The sequence below is a fragment of the Telopea speciosissima genome, chromosome 1 (assembly GCF_018873765.1).
Source record: "Telopea speciosissima isolate NSW1024214 ecotype Mountain lineage chromosome 1, Tspe_v1, whole genome shotgun sequence".
NCBI lineage: Eukaryota > Viridiplantae > Streptophyta > Magnoliopsida > Proteales > Proteaceae > Telopea > Telopea speciosissima.
In genome coordinates this window covers 21,807,256-21,822,801 of record NC_057916.1, presented here as the reverse complement: position 1 = coordinate 21,822,801, position 15,546 = coordinate 21,807,256, and the positions used below count along the sequence as shown (strand labels likewise).

The following is a 15,546-nucleotide window of genomic DNA, read 5'->3' as shown; positions in this document are numbered from 1 at the left end:
AATTTTAAATGTAAGGTTTTTTAAAGTAAAATTTTATGTCGAAACAACCGGATATGGAACAAAGTAGATGGATATAGTGATGTGAATAATCATCTTGAGGATTACGATTAACCTAACCAACTCTTCACTTCATTTTTGAAGGCTCTCAATATCAAACTGCAAAGATCCTTGGGAACTTTAATTGGTATTTGAACACAGACATCCAAATACACAATGGCTAAAACATGAGAAGAACCTTTTAATTGTTTTTTAATTTTTATTGACCTCTGTTTCAACACCTTCCCCTGTTTCCTCCAAAAACAAATCCAAAACCCTTTCTTGTTTATTAATTTTTGCCTTGGCTTCTTGTTCTTCTTATGAATCTTCTTGTTCATCCTTCTTTCTCTTCATCTTATGCAACAATTAATCCACTAAAAATTATCTGATTAATGGAGCCTTCGGCTCTGCTTTAACAAGTTGGAAGATCACTTGGTGGTGGCAAGAGCGATTCATTGGGACCTTTACCATTATCTACTAAAAACGCCATCTTAAGTCCCCATGTCGTGTGCACTTCTAGATGACAATGCAAGAACCAAACACCTATAAACACAAACACAAGCAAGAGAAATTCCATTAAAACAATTTTAAGATCCAAATTCAGTTCTGTTCTGTAGATGATAAGCAATGAGATAGTTTTACCTGGATTATCAGCTGTGAATCTGATAGCAGTCCAACCACCTGATGGAACTCCAATCGTGTTCCTTTCAACTGGATCAACAAGATTAAAATTTTTGGGATCCTTATTTGGATTGAAATTCCCAAGTCCTCTTCCAACTTGGAAGAAATTGAAGCCATGAAGATGGATTGGATGATTCTCTGGAGCTATGATCCCTGTGTCTTGTAACACAAGCTCTACTGTTGCATTGTAAGGTAGCCTGTAAAGCCTTGTACCATTCATGGTGTTCATGTTTGCCGGCGAAGTACCTGGTGGATTACCGGAGTAATTGAAGATGATGGGTGGGTTTCCAGGGAAATCAGTAGTGAATATTCCACTAATGTTGAAGTAATGTGCTTGAAGCAGTGAAAAGGTTGGCATGACAAAGCTGACATTGTTAATAGCTGCAACTACTTTGCTTCCATTAACACAAGTAGCACAAGGATTAACACCAAGTCCAACTGTGAATAGAAGATTATGATCCACAGTTAATGGTACCTTGGCTGGATATAGTTTTGAATTTAAGCTAAGGAGAGAATTGATGAATTTGTTTGCAATTGGTGTTGCATTCTGTGGGGGAGGTTGGGTAATGGTGGTTGTAGTAGAAGATAAGGTACCAGAGTAATGAACTGTGGCTGTTGCAGTCATGTTATCAACTGCAACTATTGAGTCCATGAAAGGAGAGGCTGCAACTAAGTACTTGCCGGAACCACGGTCGGCGGTGAGAAGGGCATTTGTGGTCTGGCCAGGGGTGATTAGTAGGGTGTCTGTGGTGAAGGGTTTGGTATAGGTGGCGTCGACTTCCACCACCGTCAGGTTATGTCCGGCGACCTTGAAGAAGAGTTCCTCGTTCAGTGCAGCGTTGATGATGCGTAGCATGTATGTCTTTCCACTCTCTACTTGTAACTTGAATCCTCCTCCTGCCCCACCATCAATTCATCATTCAAAGATCGAGAATTAAGTGGTATTCGACTCTAATACCAAATGTTAGGTAGTTGACTAATATGTCAAAAGTTCTAAAGCTAATGAAATACGTTAAATCAAGTTCTTTAATCTATTTCATGTTAGATTGATTCGATTTATAATAGACTAGACTGATTTAAAAAATTAAATGAATACCTTGTGAAGAGCAAGGAGAGAGCGGTCCAGGGTGACCATTAATTGTATGTGCATCAGAGACATTCGGTGCCACACCAGACTGCGTGGCCTGGTTGATCACTACCTCGGTGTCCGATTTCCACCATTCACCTAAAATTCCAAGAATCAAATTAAACCATCATTAATCCCTAATTAATTTGCTTTCCCTTCAATTTATAGAAAAGAATGAAATATGGTAACCAGTAAGATGTAATTGTGTATGGAGTATGAGGAACTCACCTAATATGACAACCACTTCCTCATCGGGTTTGGGGAACGGGTAAGGAACGCCCCGCTTTGGCAAGATGACGATGCCGCCATGGAGTGTGGCCCTTAGCCAGGAGATGTGTGCATGCCATAGAAGTGTGCCTCTTTGGCCAGTGACGGTGAAGTTGTAGGTGTACGATTGACCCGGTTGGATAGGGCACTGTGTGATGTATGCTGGTCCATCGGACCAACCCGTTCGAAGCTGTCGGATCCCATGCCTGCCACCATTAAAGCGCCATTAAGTTAAGGCATTAACCCCAAATGCATAAAAAACATAATTTGGGATGGAAATTTCACTGGAGTGGTGGGGTAAAATGGTCATTTAAAGAGAAAGGTTGGTTCTCTCACCAGTGAATTGTAACGTTGTACTTGACATGGTTAGTGACCTTAACAAGCACGTTATCATCTTCCCTCGCGTACAGTGTGGGCCCTGGGAAACGCCTGTTAACGGTGACAATGGGCTTGCTTGAACACAGCCTTGTGGTGTTCTTCATCACCACCTGCGTAAATTAATTATTTTTTTTTAGTTAGTTTACTAATTAATTAGTTAAGGCCCACATTTTGCTGACTCTTAAAAAACATTTTCCTAATATTTCTTAGTGTCTAGTAAGATAAGGACTAGAACAGTGCAGGTCTGTCTGGGTGGTGTAGTTGGTTATCACGCTAGTCTCACACACTAGAGGTCCCCGGTTCGAACCCGGGCTCAGACACATAAAATATTTTTTTGGCCTCAAGAACCCATAAATTGGGAGATGAAAATATAATTTATCGGCCTTGCGATTCACATGTTATTTTATTTTTATCTTTTTCTGTACAATAGTATATAGTTTGGAACTAAAAGAAACTGGAGTAGGCCTAAATTAATCATAAGTGAAATAAGAAATAATGAGGAAAGACATGCATAGCTTTGATCTCGTTTCTTGTATGACGTTGGACAAAACTGAAATTATGGAGTCCGAATCCCTTATCCTGCAGGTAACCACGCCACCTCATGAATGGTATAAAATGGGATGGGGTGGTTACTCGCAAGGGAGAAGAACCTGATTCATTATGAAAGGGGTGTGGTCATGGATGGTGTGAGTTGGGGTGGGATGGTTACTCGGGGAGAGGAACCTAATTCATTTCAAAAAGACCAAAACATGACATTTAAGCAACATAGAACTATAGAAGTAAATTTATTATTTTTTTTTAAATTCTAAAATATATGGCACCCTGTCACCACATAAACACCAAAATTATTGTAGGTAATAAACAACTTCACACATTGTAATGTACACCTTAAAGGAACAGCATGACCCCCAAGTCACTATTTTTAGAGGAATGTTAAGCTATAAAGCTAGAACAAATATTCTTAGGCTACGTTTGGTAAGCATACTTGGAATACACTCTAAGTCGATAATGCATTCGGTGATGATATTTATTACTGATTTTATCATCTAACAATGCATTTCAAACACAACCCTAGTCTTGATGAAACCAACAATGGCTTTAATTACTTACATGGAACGTGTAATTCCGAACCCTACACTCAACCATGGCAGGAAACAAGCAAACCACAAGCAGCAACACACGAACCCAATTCTCCATCTCCCCTGCTTTCAGCTTTCCTCTCTCTAATTTGTATTTTATGTATGACTCCTTTTGGTGTTCTCATGAATGACTAACCAAAACAAGCTTATAAAGAGATGGTTTTTTTTTGCTGCCATGTCGTTTTTCCTAGTTAGGTGAGTGAGATCCTTCAATAACAAGATTTTGTAGACTCAAGAAGAAAGCTGATCATTGACCGGTTTTCTTACATATTACATAAAGTAGAATTTGTATTCCTTATGACTTTCTTAAATAATTCAATTAAGGTCAGCTATTAAGCTCTTGGCACCATATATATCTTCAAAGTTTACTTGATTAGAACCGGTCCTCCTAACTCCTAACTAGAAATTGTGTTTGGTGGCATGGAAATATATATATAAGAAGTGAAATGCTTAAAACTTACACCTAGAGTAGGAGAAAAAAGACATTCATATAGAGTCTTTATTATACTAACCATGCTTCATTTGCAACCTGGAACCAACTTTCTTGGAAAAACAGGAACCAAAAACGTCATGCTCCTAATTAACTTTTTCATGCCACACATCCTCATAAACCAAGCATTACGTTCTCCAATCACAAGATTTCTTAGACTAGAAACAAGATACATATATACAAATGTGTGTGCATGCATGTATTTGCATCTACCATGTAATAGAAAGAAAACTTCTTTGTAATTTAAAAATGGGTGACGCGTTCGGGTGCATTACCCCTGCGCCAAGACATAGAGGCGGGCGAAATGACCACCACACCTCCATGAAAAGGAGGAATTTTTTAGAGGCGTAGCGGTCATTTTGCCCGCCCTTGTGTCTGGGCGTAGAGGTAGCATATATACCGTATGCGCCTAGGTAGCGTTCCCTTTCCCTTTTAAAATATATGATTTATTAAAAAAATAAAAAAATTAAGGAAGATTATGTTGGATCGAATATGTAAATATGAGAAAGAAAACATGCAACTAATCATAAGAATTTAATGTGGTTCGACACAAATGCCTACGCCTACTTGAGATAACCAAATAATTTTCTTATGAGGGAAAGAACGCCACTAGGTCGTGCCAGACACGTATGCCGCCTCTGCACCCTGACACAGGGGCGTGCAAAATGATCCCCGCACACCTGGTCATTTTTGAGGTTCTAAGGGGGGTCATTTTGTGCTCCCTTGTGTTATGGAGCCGGGCCGGCGTGCACTGTGCGACCATGTGGCGTTCTATTTCCCTTTTCTTAGTCATAGAAAATATTTTCATCACTCTCCACCTCACTACGTGATCTACCTAAAGTTTTTTCCATAGATGCAATATATAGACAACCTATAAACTTTAATCCTAACACAATTATAATTGTTCCATTGTACATGTAATGGACCCAAAATCAATTCAATTAAACATATTTAAGCCCAATTATAATTTTATAAACCATCACTACAGAATACAAGATACAACCCTAACAGATTATTCATTAAAGTTATGGATTTTTTAATCAAGTATCCCATGGCCTAACATGATCATACGTACACATGCATGTATATCCTCATCAGAGAAAATACAAATGCATGCATGCATGCACATAAGAAAGCATACATTATCAATTTAAAAACTAGTAAATTTATTAGTCTTTTGTAGTAATAATGGTTCAGTCTAGCTAAGAAGAGCCAAACCTTTCACCATCATCATCATGATGGGATATATTTTGGCTGAAGCTTTATAGATAGACTGGTTGGCCATTCTAGAAGATCGATCAAATTTTAGTTGTGAAATGCCTTTCATGGAATGGGATTAGATTTTTTTATTAATTAGAGTACTAATTGTTTAAAAGCTAAGATTAGAGGGTGTGTGCAACACCTAATTCACCACATCTTTCAACAGCTAACCCTCCCACCTCTTCTTTCTAATGTGGTATTAAGAGAGCTTTATCCACTGAAGCTGTTGCTAAGTTGAGAATTAGGAGAGAAGGACTTATCATAATGTGAACAGAGTCAAGTAATTGACTGCACTATATGTGGTAAGGTGTCAAAAACCTAAACGAACCGGTAAAACCGGCCCGACAGAACCCGATCCAAACCGAACCAAGGCCTTATCGGTTTGGCTTCGGTTTACGGGTTATAGCACGTACACAGGCCACCAATTGGCCCGCCCAATAGGACCGAACCTGAACACAAACAACCCCCAAACCTTAAAAACTCTACCTAATCCCTACCCAAAAGCAGACTATACCCGGTTTTCAAACCGAACCTGAGTCCAACCCGAACTGAAACCAAAAAAACCGAACAGCACGATTGACACCCTTTCTATATGGCATTGAATTAAGAAATATACACTAGATATACGATAGGATAAACATGTGATGCATATGTGTGAAAACCCACATAGTTTCTAGGTAGCCCATCTACTTCAAATCCATGTTCCACCAGAAAATTGGACCCATCTTGGCCCACATTGATAAGCCCATAACTGAGCAAACAAAGTATTAAAGTATGATATACGTTGATGCTTCCATCACTGTCTAACTGAGCATTTCAGAAAAGCATCTCTCATTCTCTCCTCTCCCTGAGAATAGAGTACCCCATACATTAGTACTACTGGACCTGGGCCCCCAGTAATCCATATCCAGGCCAAAAGGCATCTTTAAGTTACCTAAAGTTGCTTGTAGATTTTGACTTCTTAAGTTCAAAGAATTGGTTGGTTTATATTAGAAGAGTAAAGATTGGCATAAGTGGAACGGTTTTGGCTTCTGGATTTTTGCCAATTGGCATCACTGGTAGGCTTTATTAGATTCAGATTACCATCCAATAGCACAAAATTACTGACCAATTAATATTAGCCATGTGGTCTACGCACCCTTGTTTGTCACAGCCTTTATAGTAGTGGGTTGGGCTTGCCTTATTTGTTTTATACTATGGGCTTTTGTATATTTCAAAATAGTGAAAATACCATCCCGATACCCATTCCTGCCCTCTCTTGCCCCTTGGTGAACCTCATTCACCGTGGGTGGAGGGGATTTAGATCCTCCACTGCCGAGCTACCCGGCAGGACTGTGCTGCCCAGACATGGTGAGGCATATAATGACCGCCTTACCCCCACTCGGGCAAGGTTCTTGGGTAGGGGTAAGGTAGTCATTGCACGCCTCGCCGTGTCTAAGGAACACGGTCCTACCGGGCAGCTTGGCAGTAGAGGATCTGAATCCGAGTGAAGGGAAACTTGATCCATAGTATGTATTTCAAGGGTGGAGAGGGCAAATATCCACAAATATGCAGATGAATTGTGTTCCATGAAATGAATTGTCTTTAACATAACAAAAGAGGATACATCAGCATCTCACCTCTTTCTCTCTTTCTGACACTCTTTCTCCCTATTTAGAAACCATGGTACGTCCTCATAATTGGTGGACTCCCCACTCTGTCTCCATTTGAGAGTTCTATCTCAATTATGTAAGATATTTTGGAGTCTTTCTCATTCTTATGATAATTTATGCTATTGAGTTTTAAATTACGTGGGCATTTGAGTGCCAAACACGATGATTCCGTTGAAATGGGAAGCTAATTAATAACAAGTGATACATATATAATAAATCTATGTTAAATTCATAATGGTCACTCTCCTCCCTCGTAACCTTCTTTGCAGGCCACAGTTGACTCTACAAGATTCAAGATTCCCTGGTCTTCTCATTTGCCTATCAACTTCTATCAAGATAACTTCCTTCTTTTCTTTTAGGGAAGAAAGATTCTATACACAGGATTGCGTGAAAGTACCGCTCTTACCGCATGAATGCAAAAAAACATTTATATTAATATATTTTTGTATGTTTTCATTGGCACCGTACTGATGCAAGTGCTACACGATCAAATAGCGATGTCTTACCTTTTCTTAATATTTTTTAATAAATGAAAAACGGTTTAATCAACTTTAGTACTCCAATATGATTTGACCGTATTTATTTTTTTTTAGTAATTAATATGATTTGACCGTATTATAATCTGATTTTTTAGAGTTTAATGTGCAGTCCATCACGCCACAAGCACATGTGTTATTGACTAATCATTTAGTTTTTAACATTAATTTTGTGTTAAATTATGTAGAATTCCCTCTCAATAAATGTAAGATGTCATTTACTAAGAAGTCCGTGCAAGCTAAGGTTTACTAACTTATTTTTGTGGTGTCCACGTCCACCTTCAAGGGAAGAATATCAGATTATTGGAACTGTAGCTACAGTTGTTTGTGGGGGATTTGGGTCCTCTGTAGGCGCGATAGGATATATAGCGCATCATTCGACAACCCATAGTGTTCGGACACGCATCCCCACACACAGGCGGGGTGTGGGTGAGTGTGATTGCATGGTTTATACGAAGGTGGCATTTTGAAGGTAAATGATTCAATCTAACTCGTATTAAAAAAAAGGATTGAATTTGAGACTACAAATTTGATACGTTACCCAATAGAATTTCGCATACTATAACTACAACAATTTTGAAACAATCATCTAACAACAAATTTTCATGCGAAGCGTCTCAATTCTATGAAAAAGACAACAAAAAAATCCTCAAAAGAAGTAGAACTTAAAGGAATATGTATAATAGCACCACCTACATAATTAGGAAACGGAAAATATACAAAGTTAACATTCTGCATTCTATTATAAATAAGTTCATTAACATATGTATACTGTCGATTAATCAAGATTGTGCAAGAAACTCCAAAATTGTTAATAGAAGTTTTAAATTTTTTTTTTTTTTGGGGAAAATACACAAATTCTTATTTATTTTTTGTTATATCAGTTGTGAAATGTCAACCAGAACTCATTATGGGTTTCCATATTATTGTTTCATTCTCACTTTGTTGCGTCTATATGAATAGTGGTTTTGTAGGGAATTCTCAAGAATCAGAGATACGATGAGCATATCAGGGGCTACGAAGAGCAAAAAAGCAAGAGTAGATACAAGCAGTAGTTTGGACAAATTATCAAGATATGGTAGATCGGCTAATGCAAGGAAATGTGAAAGGCTACCATTGAGAAGTTTTTAAATTTATTGGTTGATGTGTGTAAACTGATGAAGTTTTTTAATTATCCACGATTTGTCAAGAGATCTAAGGAAGAAATATCTATTGCACATAAATAGACAGTTCAAGAAAGAGTTGATAAGCTCTTGGTTTTTGTGAAGATTAATGTTAAACAATTTTAATTTCATAGTAATTGAGTTTTCTTTTCATTTAAAAAAGATGATATTTTTACTTCTTTTTTTTATGTGCAAGACCTACTGAGGGGCTAGATAGAAGACCCACTGAGGGGCCCAAGAGGGCCACTTATTGTTACACTACTTACTACCTATTATTATTATTTAGAGAGAGTGGGGCTCGGTCAAACATCCAACCTCACCATAAACTTACACTCGACCTCCACTAGCTAGCTGCCGCCACTAAACTAAATGCTCATCCATAGAATGCCATTTTATTACGGATCAGGATCGTCTACTGCCTGCTGCCCGTAGCAGCCATAGCAGCCCACTAATGAGGCGCGACGCAATGACCGCCTTACCCCTGCTCGAGCAAGGTGCTTGGGCAGGGGTAAGGCGGTCATTGCACCGCGCCTCATTAGGGCGCTGCTATGACTGCTACGGTTAGGCAAGCCATAGACGATCCAAATTCTTTTTTTGCTTAGTTGGGAACTTTTTATCAATTCAAAATTGTCAATTTCATTTTTGTTGTTTGGATGAGTACTTTTGCAACCACGCACTAAACAGATGAAAAAGACCACATAGGACAACATAAACATTTTAAAAAATATAATTGAATTCATCTTGCGTATCTTTTTTTTGTGAAAGATAGATTTATTGAAATTGATAACCATGTGTACAACCATTAGCTTCAGATACACAAAGCCTGTGAAGCCAAGGAATGGAATTTGGCCAATCTTTTGGACACATGATAGATAAGGCCTTCCTTGTCAGGGCATTGCAATGCCGTTCAAAGCCCGTGGAATACAAAAGAAAGAAATTGATGCAAAAGAAGCATATTGATGCCTAATGTCGGTAATTACCGCTACCACCTCTAATGGCGGGAACCGATTAGCGGTGTGAAGCAAATCAATGATCTCCTTACAATCAGACTCAACTAGAAGATGTATGAATCTTGGAGCAGTGAGTGGCTTGTGACAATGCGGTTCTGATCGCCATTGCCTCCCCTTGGACAGCTGATCTAAGAAGATAAGGAGCTGAGATAGCCTTAATTTGGCTTCCCAAGTGGTCTCTGAAGATGAAAACCAAACCCCAGTCGAGGTCCCTTGAGGAAGTGCTACATCACAATTTACTTTGATGAAACCTGGAGCGTGGGGCATCTATGTAACAATCGCCACATTCATAGGACCAATCGATGTTGCATCCCGTCGATGACCCTTTGTAGATGCTATCGAGACCTCAATATAGGCTTTTTCCGCTACCAAAATCACTTCTTGAGGAGTCCAAGATTGGACGTTGAAAATTAAATCATTTTTTGCACGCCAAAGATACCAGCAAAGAAAGGATGCTCATTAACACCTAAAAGGTAAGTCCAAACTTAATATAACGTATATTAATTTATATCATTCTAGGCCTTGGAAGTGAGTGAGAGAGAGAGAGAGAGAGAGAGAGAGATGACTAAATGATGGCGACTTTAGTGTTTATTCATAATTTTTTAATCCATATTTTTATTTGGGAAAAAGAACACTAATCAGTCATGTGGTTCCTGCACCAAGACACAGAATCATGCGAAATTATCACTCAACCCTCAGTGAACTATAAATTTTCTTTCAATCAAATGCTCTTGCACATGTTCTTATTGGCCCTCGCGCTGGTGCAGGTGCTACACAACCAAACAAGGATCTCTTGTCCTTTTTATTTAGATATTAACCTACAAGTTTATTTTATCTTTATATGCTCCATGTTTGAATATAATTTAGGGAAAATCTTATTGTATTAAAATGGCAAACTAAGAAGTTATGACTTTACTATTTTGTCCGATCTGATTCCATTTATTGAAACCATGGTTCGTAATCTTGGATTGGATCGGTCAATATTAGCCGGATAGGATTCGTATTGGCCATGACCGATCCCAAGATATGGTTGATCCTGCCCGATATTTGTGAATCACTCCTTGGATTGGCCGAATCCGATTCGATACGGGTGAAATTTCAGGGATTTTGACCCTCTTTTTCTTTTGGGTATATTATTATTTTTTACTTTTTTGGATTTCTTCTATTTTTTAAAATTATTTTAATATTCTTTGACCATACTAGCGGATTCTAAGACTTTTCTAGCAAAATTGATTTTTGGACAAATATGAGTGATTTGGACTGATTTTGACTGACTGAGGATCGATATCGGCTCTAACCGATCCCTAGATTACGAACCATGATTGAAACTCTATCTGATTCAGGGTTTGAGGTATCGGTATCAGATCGCCCGATAGGGTCGATACTACACAGTTTTGAAGGTGACCGATACCAATACTTGGTGGATACTATAACGGTGAAACGATGCGGATTAGGGGTAAAATAATAAAAAAAATCTATTTTTTCAAAAGAAAAATCATAGGTAAATTTATCCGATATGATCAATCTGTGCTGATATCAATTTTGAAGGTGACCAATACCCAATAACGAATTTTAATCCTCTCCAATTCCCTAAAGCTCGGTAGTGCAGTAGTGTTAGGTGGAAATGTTAACACGTGACAGCTCGAAATCCAATAGTCCAAGTTCAACATAGTCAATGAGCTCGGACCATTGGATGTCCAAGCTACCATGTGTCTAGCATCTCCACGTTGCACTGCTGCACTGCCAAGCTTTAAGGAATTGAAGAAGATTATTTTCCCACCAATACCTGATCAGGAACCGTGCACTAAAACCATGGTCTGATTTGCTTGTGGCGTGAGCCCTCCTGTCGTCCCTTGGTTGTTAGGCAGACAGCATCACATTACTTCATCATTCGTGTGAATCTTTGGACAAATCGGTGCTGATCCTCAGTTGACTGTCACTATCCGATATCTGTTTGGTCCTTATTCTTCTATTTATTGTACTAATTGTAACTTGTACCGTTAGGTTAGGATAGTGTGCCAACAAAAAAAATAGAAAATGCAAAACAAGAAGTAGCCAAACTCTATTGAACCGTTGAACAAATATTATATTCTCTTAAAATTTGTTTTGTTAGGCTACGTTTGGATGCCAAAAAAGGAAAAGAAAAGAAATTAGTGGGATTATCTCTTACTCCTTTAGTGTTATGATGATGCATTTGTAATCTCGTGAGCCCCATTGGATCAGTACAACAATCCGCATTTGACAATGTACTTGATCTGGTATTTTGGTAAATATAACTTTCTTCATCTTAATTGCTTCCTCACCTCATTGCCTACTCCTCAACCTAACTATTAATATTAGCTCTCCATATCATTATATTGTTTCACATAAGTACCTTTCATTTTTGCCAAAGTTTCCTCTTTCTCTCTCTCTCTCTCTCTGTTACCTGTAAAGGTCTCAACTGATACTTATAGGATATTAATAGAGAGACCGGAAAAAAGTCACTTTTTAGATGTTTCACCGCAATCGAAAATCAATACGCAGTACTTAATTTAGAACCATGCTCTTAATGGATAACTTGGTAAATTTTTAGTATCCTATAAACATTTCTAAGTGGAATCAACACCCACAGTTTCTTTTATTGTCTAGGATTTTTAAATATAATAGAAAAGAAGGTTATAAATGAAATTATAAAGGAATTTTTTTGAAAAAAGTTAGTTTACTCAAAGTGTCGAGGTGGAAAAGTATGATGACTTGGAGAAGAATCCTACATGGAAGACTAAGAAGGATCCAAAATATTGAGGGCTTAGGGAAGCTTTTGCACAAAATTTTGAGAATTCACGAATTAATACTTTTATCTTTATGAAGAGGGTTTCTTATATTAAATAGTGTGTTAAGTTACTCCAAGACCAATGTGTTTCTTTTTTCTCATAGAAGTTTTTGTGGGATCTAACTTTGTTAATAAATATTTTTTATGTCATTAATTATTCATAAATTGAATGTCAAACAAATTTATTTCTCGCATGCGTTAATGTTATGTTTTACAAATTGTCAGAAAAAATTAAATACATGAAACACATGGATCAATGAGAAACAAAATACAAATTATATCGTGACAATGCAATTGGGTTGGACTATCAAATTTGACATGTAACTTATGCATCAGAATGATTAAATCATTTGTCCATGTGACAAAACAAGATGTCGGCATGGGAATATATCCTCAACTATTGTGTAGAAAAACTTTATCATTTTCTTTTTCTTTTTAAAGAAAAAATACCATTTGATCCATTGCTTGGTATTTTTATTTTGGGAAAAAGATTTCTGTGTGGGAGTGTGGCCTACGCCAGCACTCCCATGAGTCTATTTCTCTCCTTCCCATGTGAAAAGACATCTCTGGTACCTTGTTTTAAGGAGGAGAGAGATAGACACATGGGAGTGCTGGTGTAGGCCACACTCCCTTGCAGAAAACTGCTTCCGTTTTATTTTTTATTTTTTGGGAGTAAAAATTACTTGGTAGTTAGCATAACGGAGAGGTCAACTCAGATCTAATGTGATCTGATCATCTAATCTCTAATGAAGGGCCATGTGGGGTTCACTATAACCTACCGATGGTGTGGAAATGGAATAACCTTTTAATTTCGTTGACCTTAAACTGATTTTTTTTCATTTTTGGGACTAACAACTGAGATAGCTTCTCTTATTTAAAAATACAGTCTATGATGGCAACGTAATATCAACTCTTGTGAGTTATTTTATTTTATTTTAGGGTTTCTTACCCGAGCAATTTAAGAGAAATCTACACATTACACCAACAAGGATAAAAATCAGGTATCATTCATACGGGTTCATATGAGACACGTAAGATTAAATGGGAGAGAGAATGTCAATGTAAACTCCATTATATATTACGTGACAATAATATAAAGGAATGTCCAAAGCAATGCAACAATAGTTTTTCCTTTTGTTTTTTTTAGGGGAAATGTTCTCCGCATTAGGAGTGCAAGATGCACCAAGACACATGAGGGTGGGCAAAATGACCGCCCTACCCCCTAATGGCCGAAATGACTGTCGCGTCCTGCCCCATCAGAGAGCATCACCCTTTTTTTTTTTTTATATTTATTTAAACTATCATTTTCTCTCTATTTCTCCTATTCTCACCGTTTGGGTTCCATGTGAATTGTACCATTTTTCGTACAATTCCAACCCCTCCCCTTCGTTGTGCATCGTGGACAATCCTTCCCCTTAAAATATATAAGTGAGAAAAAATGTTGTCTAGTCGCGTGGATTCTTGCCCAAACATAAGAGCACGTGAATTTATCATCCCTTTCCCTATGAAATAAAAAATCCCATCTATATATGTTGATGCGCCAATCGTATACTCTCCTATAGTTTTGTACCCAAAATTCTTGCTTGCTCTTTTATTATTATTATTATTATTTCTTGTAAGTTCATTAAACAATAATCCAATCCGTAATCCCCTATTTCCCCACAAGTCCTAAATACAAAATGTGGAAAAAGTGTACAAAAAAAAAAAAGAAAAATGGATGGAAATGGAAAAACCCCAAAACCAAAAGGGCATGAACCTCACCGACTCTATCGGTGGTGTGAATACTGCAAGTGGTAGAACCGTAGAAGAGGCTTTGGAGTTTGGATTTGTATTTCCCACTCCAACCGTAAGCCATTAGAATGACGTTTTCCATTTCGATTTCTATCTTGGGGTTTGATTTCAATTTCTCCTCGTTTTCTTACACCCACTTGCAAAATCTCTCATCTCATTAACCTTAATCTACATTTTAAGGATTAATAATTAATAAAGATAGATGAATATAATCAAAAATAAACCGAATCAATAATTCTAATCCAACGGTTAATCTGTCAAAATTACGAATCCACAAAAAATCTATTTATAAAATTATGTCAAGAATACAGACATTAATAAATTTACACAACCAAACACAACCTAAAGAACTCCAATCACACAAAGTTTAAACTCATCACGGAAATATAATCCCACTACATAGAATCCACAAACAAAAGAGGCCATGCATGAATGCAACAGGCTTTGTTGGGAGGAAGCCAACAAAAGAAGAAAAATATATACATATATAATAAAAGACAAAATCTATTATGACATAATGATTGATTTATGTGTATATCTTTTTTTTCAAATTCAATTTTTTTTTATATTTATTTTTCTTTTCTTTTCTTACCTTCCAAACATATTACCAAGTTTGACTTTTCTACCTATGAGGAACCTAGGATTTGTTTTGACATGGAACAGTTGGAAGCGGGCGAATCGCTAAGAACTAAGAGGTGCTGTCTTGGGGGAATCCCAAAACTGATTATGAGAGAGAACCCAGAAACCAAAATTACAGCAAACCCTAACCTTTCTTCTTCCTCAAATCCTGTTTTCCAAACTATGGATTGGTTTTCCAAATTTCAATCCCTCTTTGTCCGTCTTCCTAGCCCATTATTAAAGTTCTTCCGTAATAAGTTTTGTCTCTCTCTCTCTCTCCTTTCTCCTATTCCCATTGGATTATTATATGAATAGTCAATGGTGCGAACACAGAAGGTGTGTGTACCATTGGGAAAATGAGGTCCTTGAGATCATTATATGGAGAAACCCAACTAAAAATATATACTTTGACATTTGGGTTTAAATATTTCTTTGGGGTAGGTCCGGCAGGCAAGCAAATGGTGGGTCCAATTTGTCTCTCTCTCTCTCTCTCTCTCTCTCTCTCTCTCCTTTCCTCTCTGTAACCCTGAGTCTTGCCTCTCTGTGATGAGTTGCTTGCTGATTCTTAATTGACGTCACGAATTCTTTTT

The 15,546-nt window shown here is 37.5% G+C and overlaps 1 protein-coding gene and 1 non-coding gene across 4 annotated transcripts; one reads left to right on the top strand and one right to left on the bottom strand.

The window, feature by feature from the left end:
• Positions 1-375: 375 nt before the first annotated feature.
• Positions 376-15,460, bottom strand: LOC122665647 (laccase-4-like). 3 transcript variants are annotated; one of them, XM_043861796.1, is made up of 7 exons: positions 15,435-15,460; positions 3,599-3,703; positions 2,447-2,598; positions 2,072-2,316; positions 1,814-1,942; positions 679-1,614; positions 376-579 (listed from the first exon to the last, which is right to left on the bottom strand). In XM_043861796.1, the coding sequence occupies exons 2-7, from the start codon at positions 3,683-3,685 to the stop codon at positions 449-451; spliced, it is 1,680 nt and encodes a 559-aa protein (XP_043717731.1). In that variant the 5' UTR covers positions 3,686-3,703; positions 15,435-15,460; the 3' UTR covers positions 376-448. The 3 variants fall into 3 exon arrangements, with proteins under 3 accessions (XP_043717731.1, XP_043717738.1, XP_043717734.1); XM_043861803.1 differs by having other exon boundaries at positions 679-1,611; positions 15,433-15,459; XM_043861799.1 differs by lacking the exon at positions 15,435-15,460 and having other exon boundaries at positions 3,599-3,713.
• Positions 2,735-2,808, top strand: TRNAV-CAC. Its single transcript has one exon. It is a non-coding gene; the product is annotated as a tRNA-Val (tRNA).
• Positions 15,461-15,546: the final 86 nt, after the last annotated feature.

Coding starts and splice junctions, on each gene's coding strand:
- LOC122665647 (XM_043861796.1), bottom strand. CDS start 3,685: ATGGAGAATTGGGTTCGTGTGTTGCTGCTTGTGGTTTGCTTGTTTCCT. Junction 2,317..2,446: donor TACAACGTTACAATTCACTG/GTGAGAGAACCA, acceptor TAATGGTGGCAG/GCATGGGATCCGACAGCTTC. Junction 1,615..1,813: donor CTCTCCTTGCTCTTCACAAG/GTATTCATTTAA, acceptor ATGGTGGGGCAG/GAGGAGGATTCAAGTTACAA.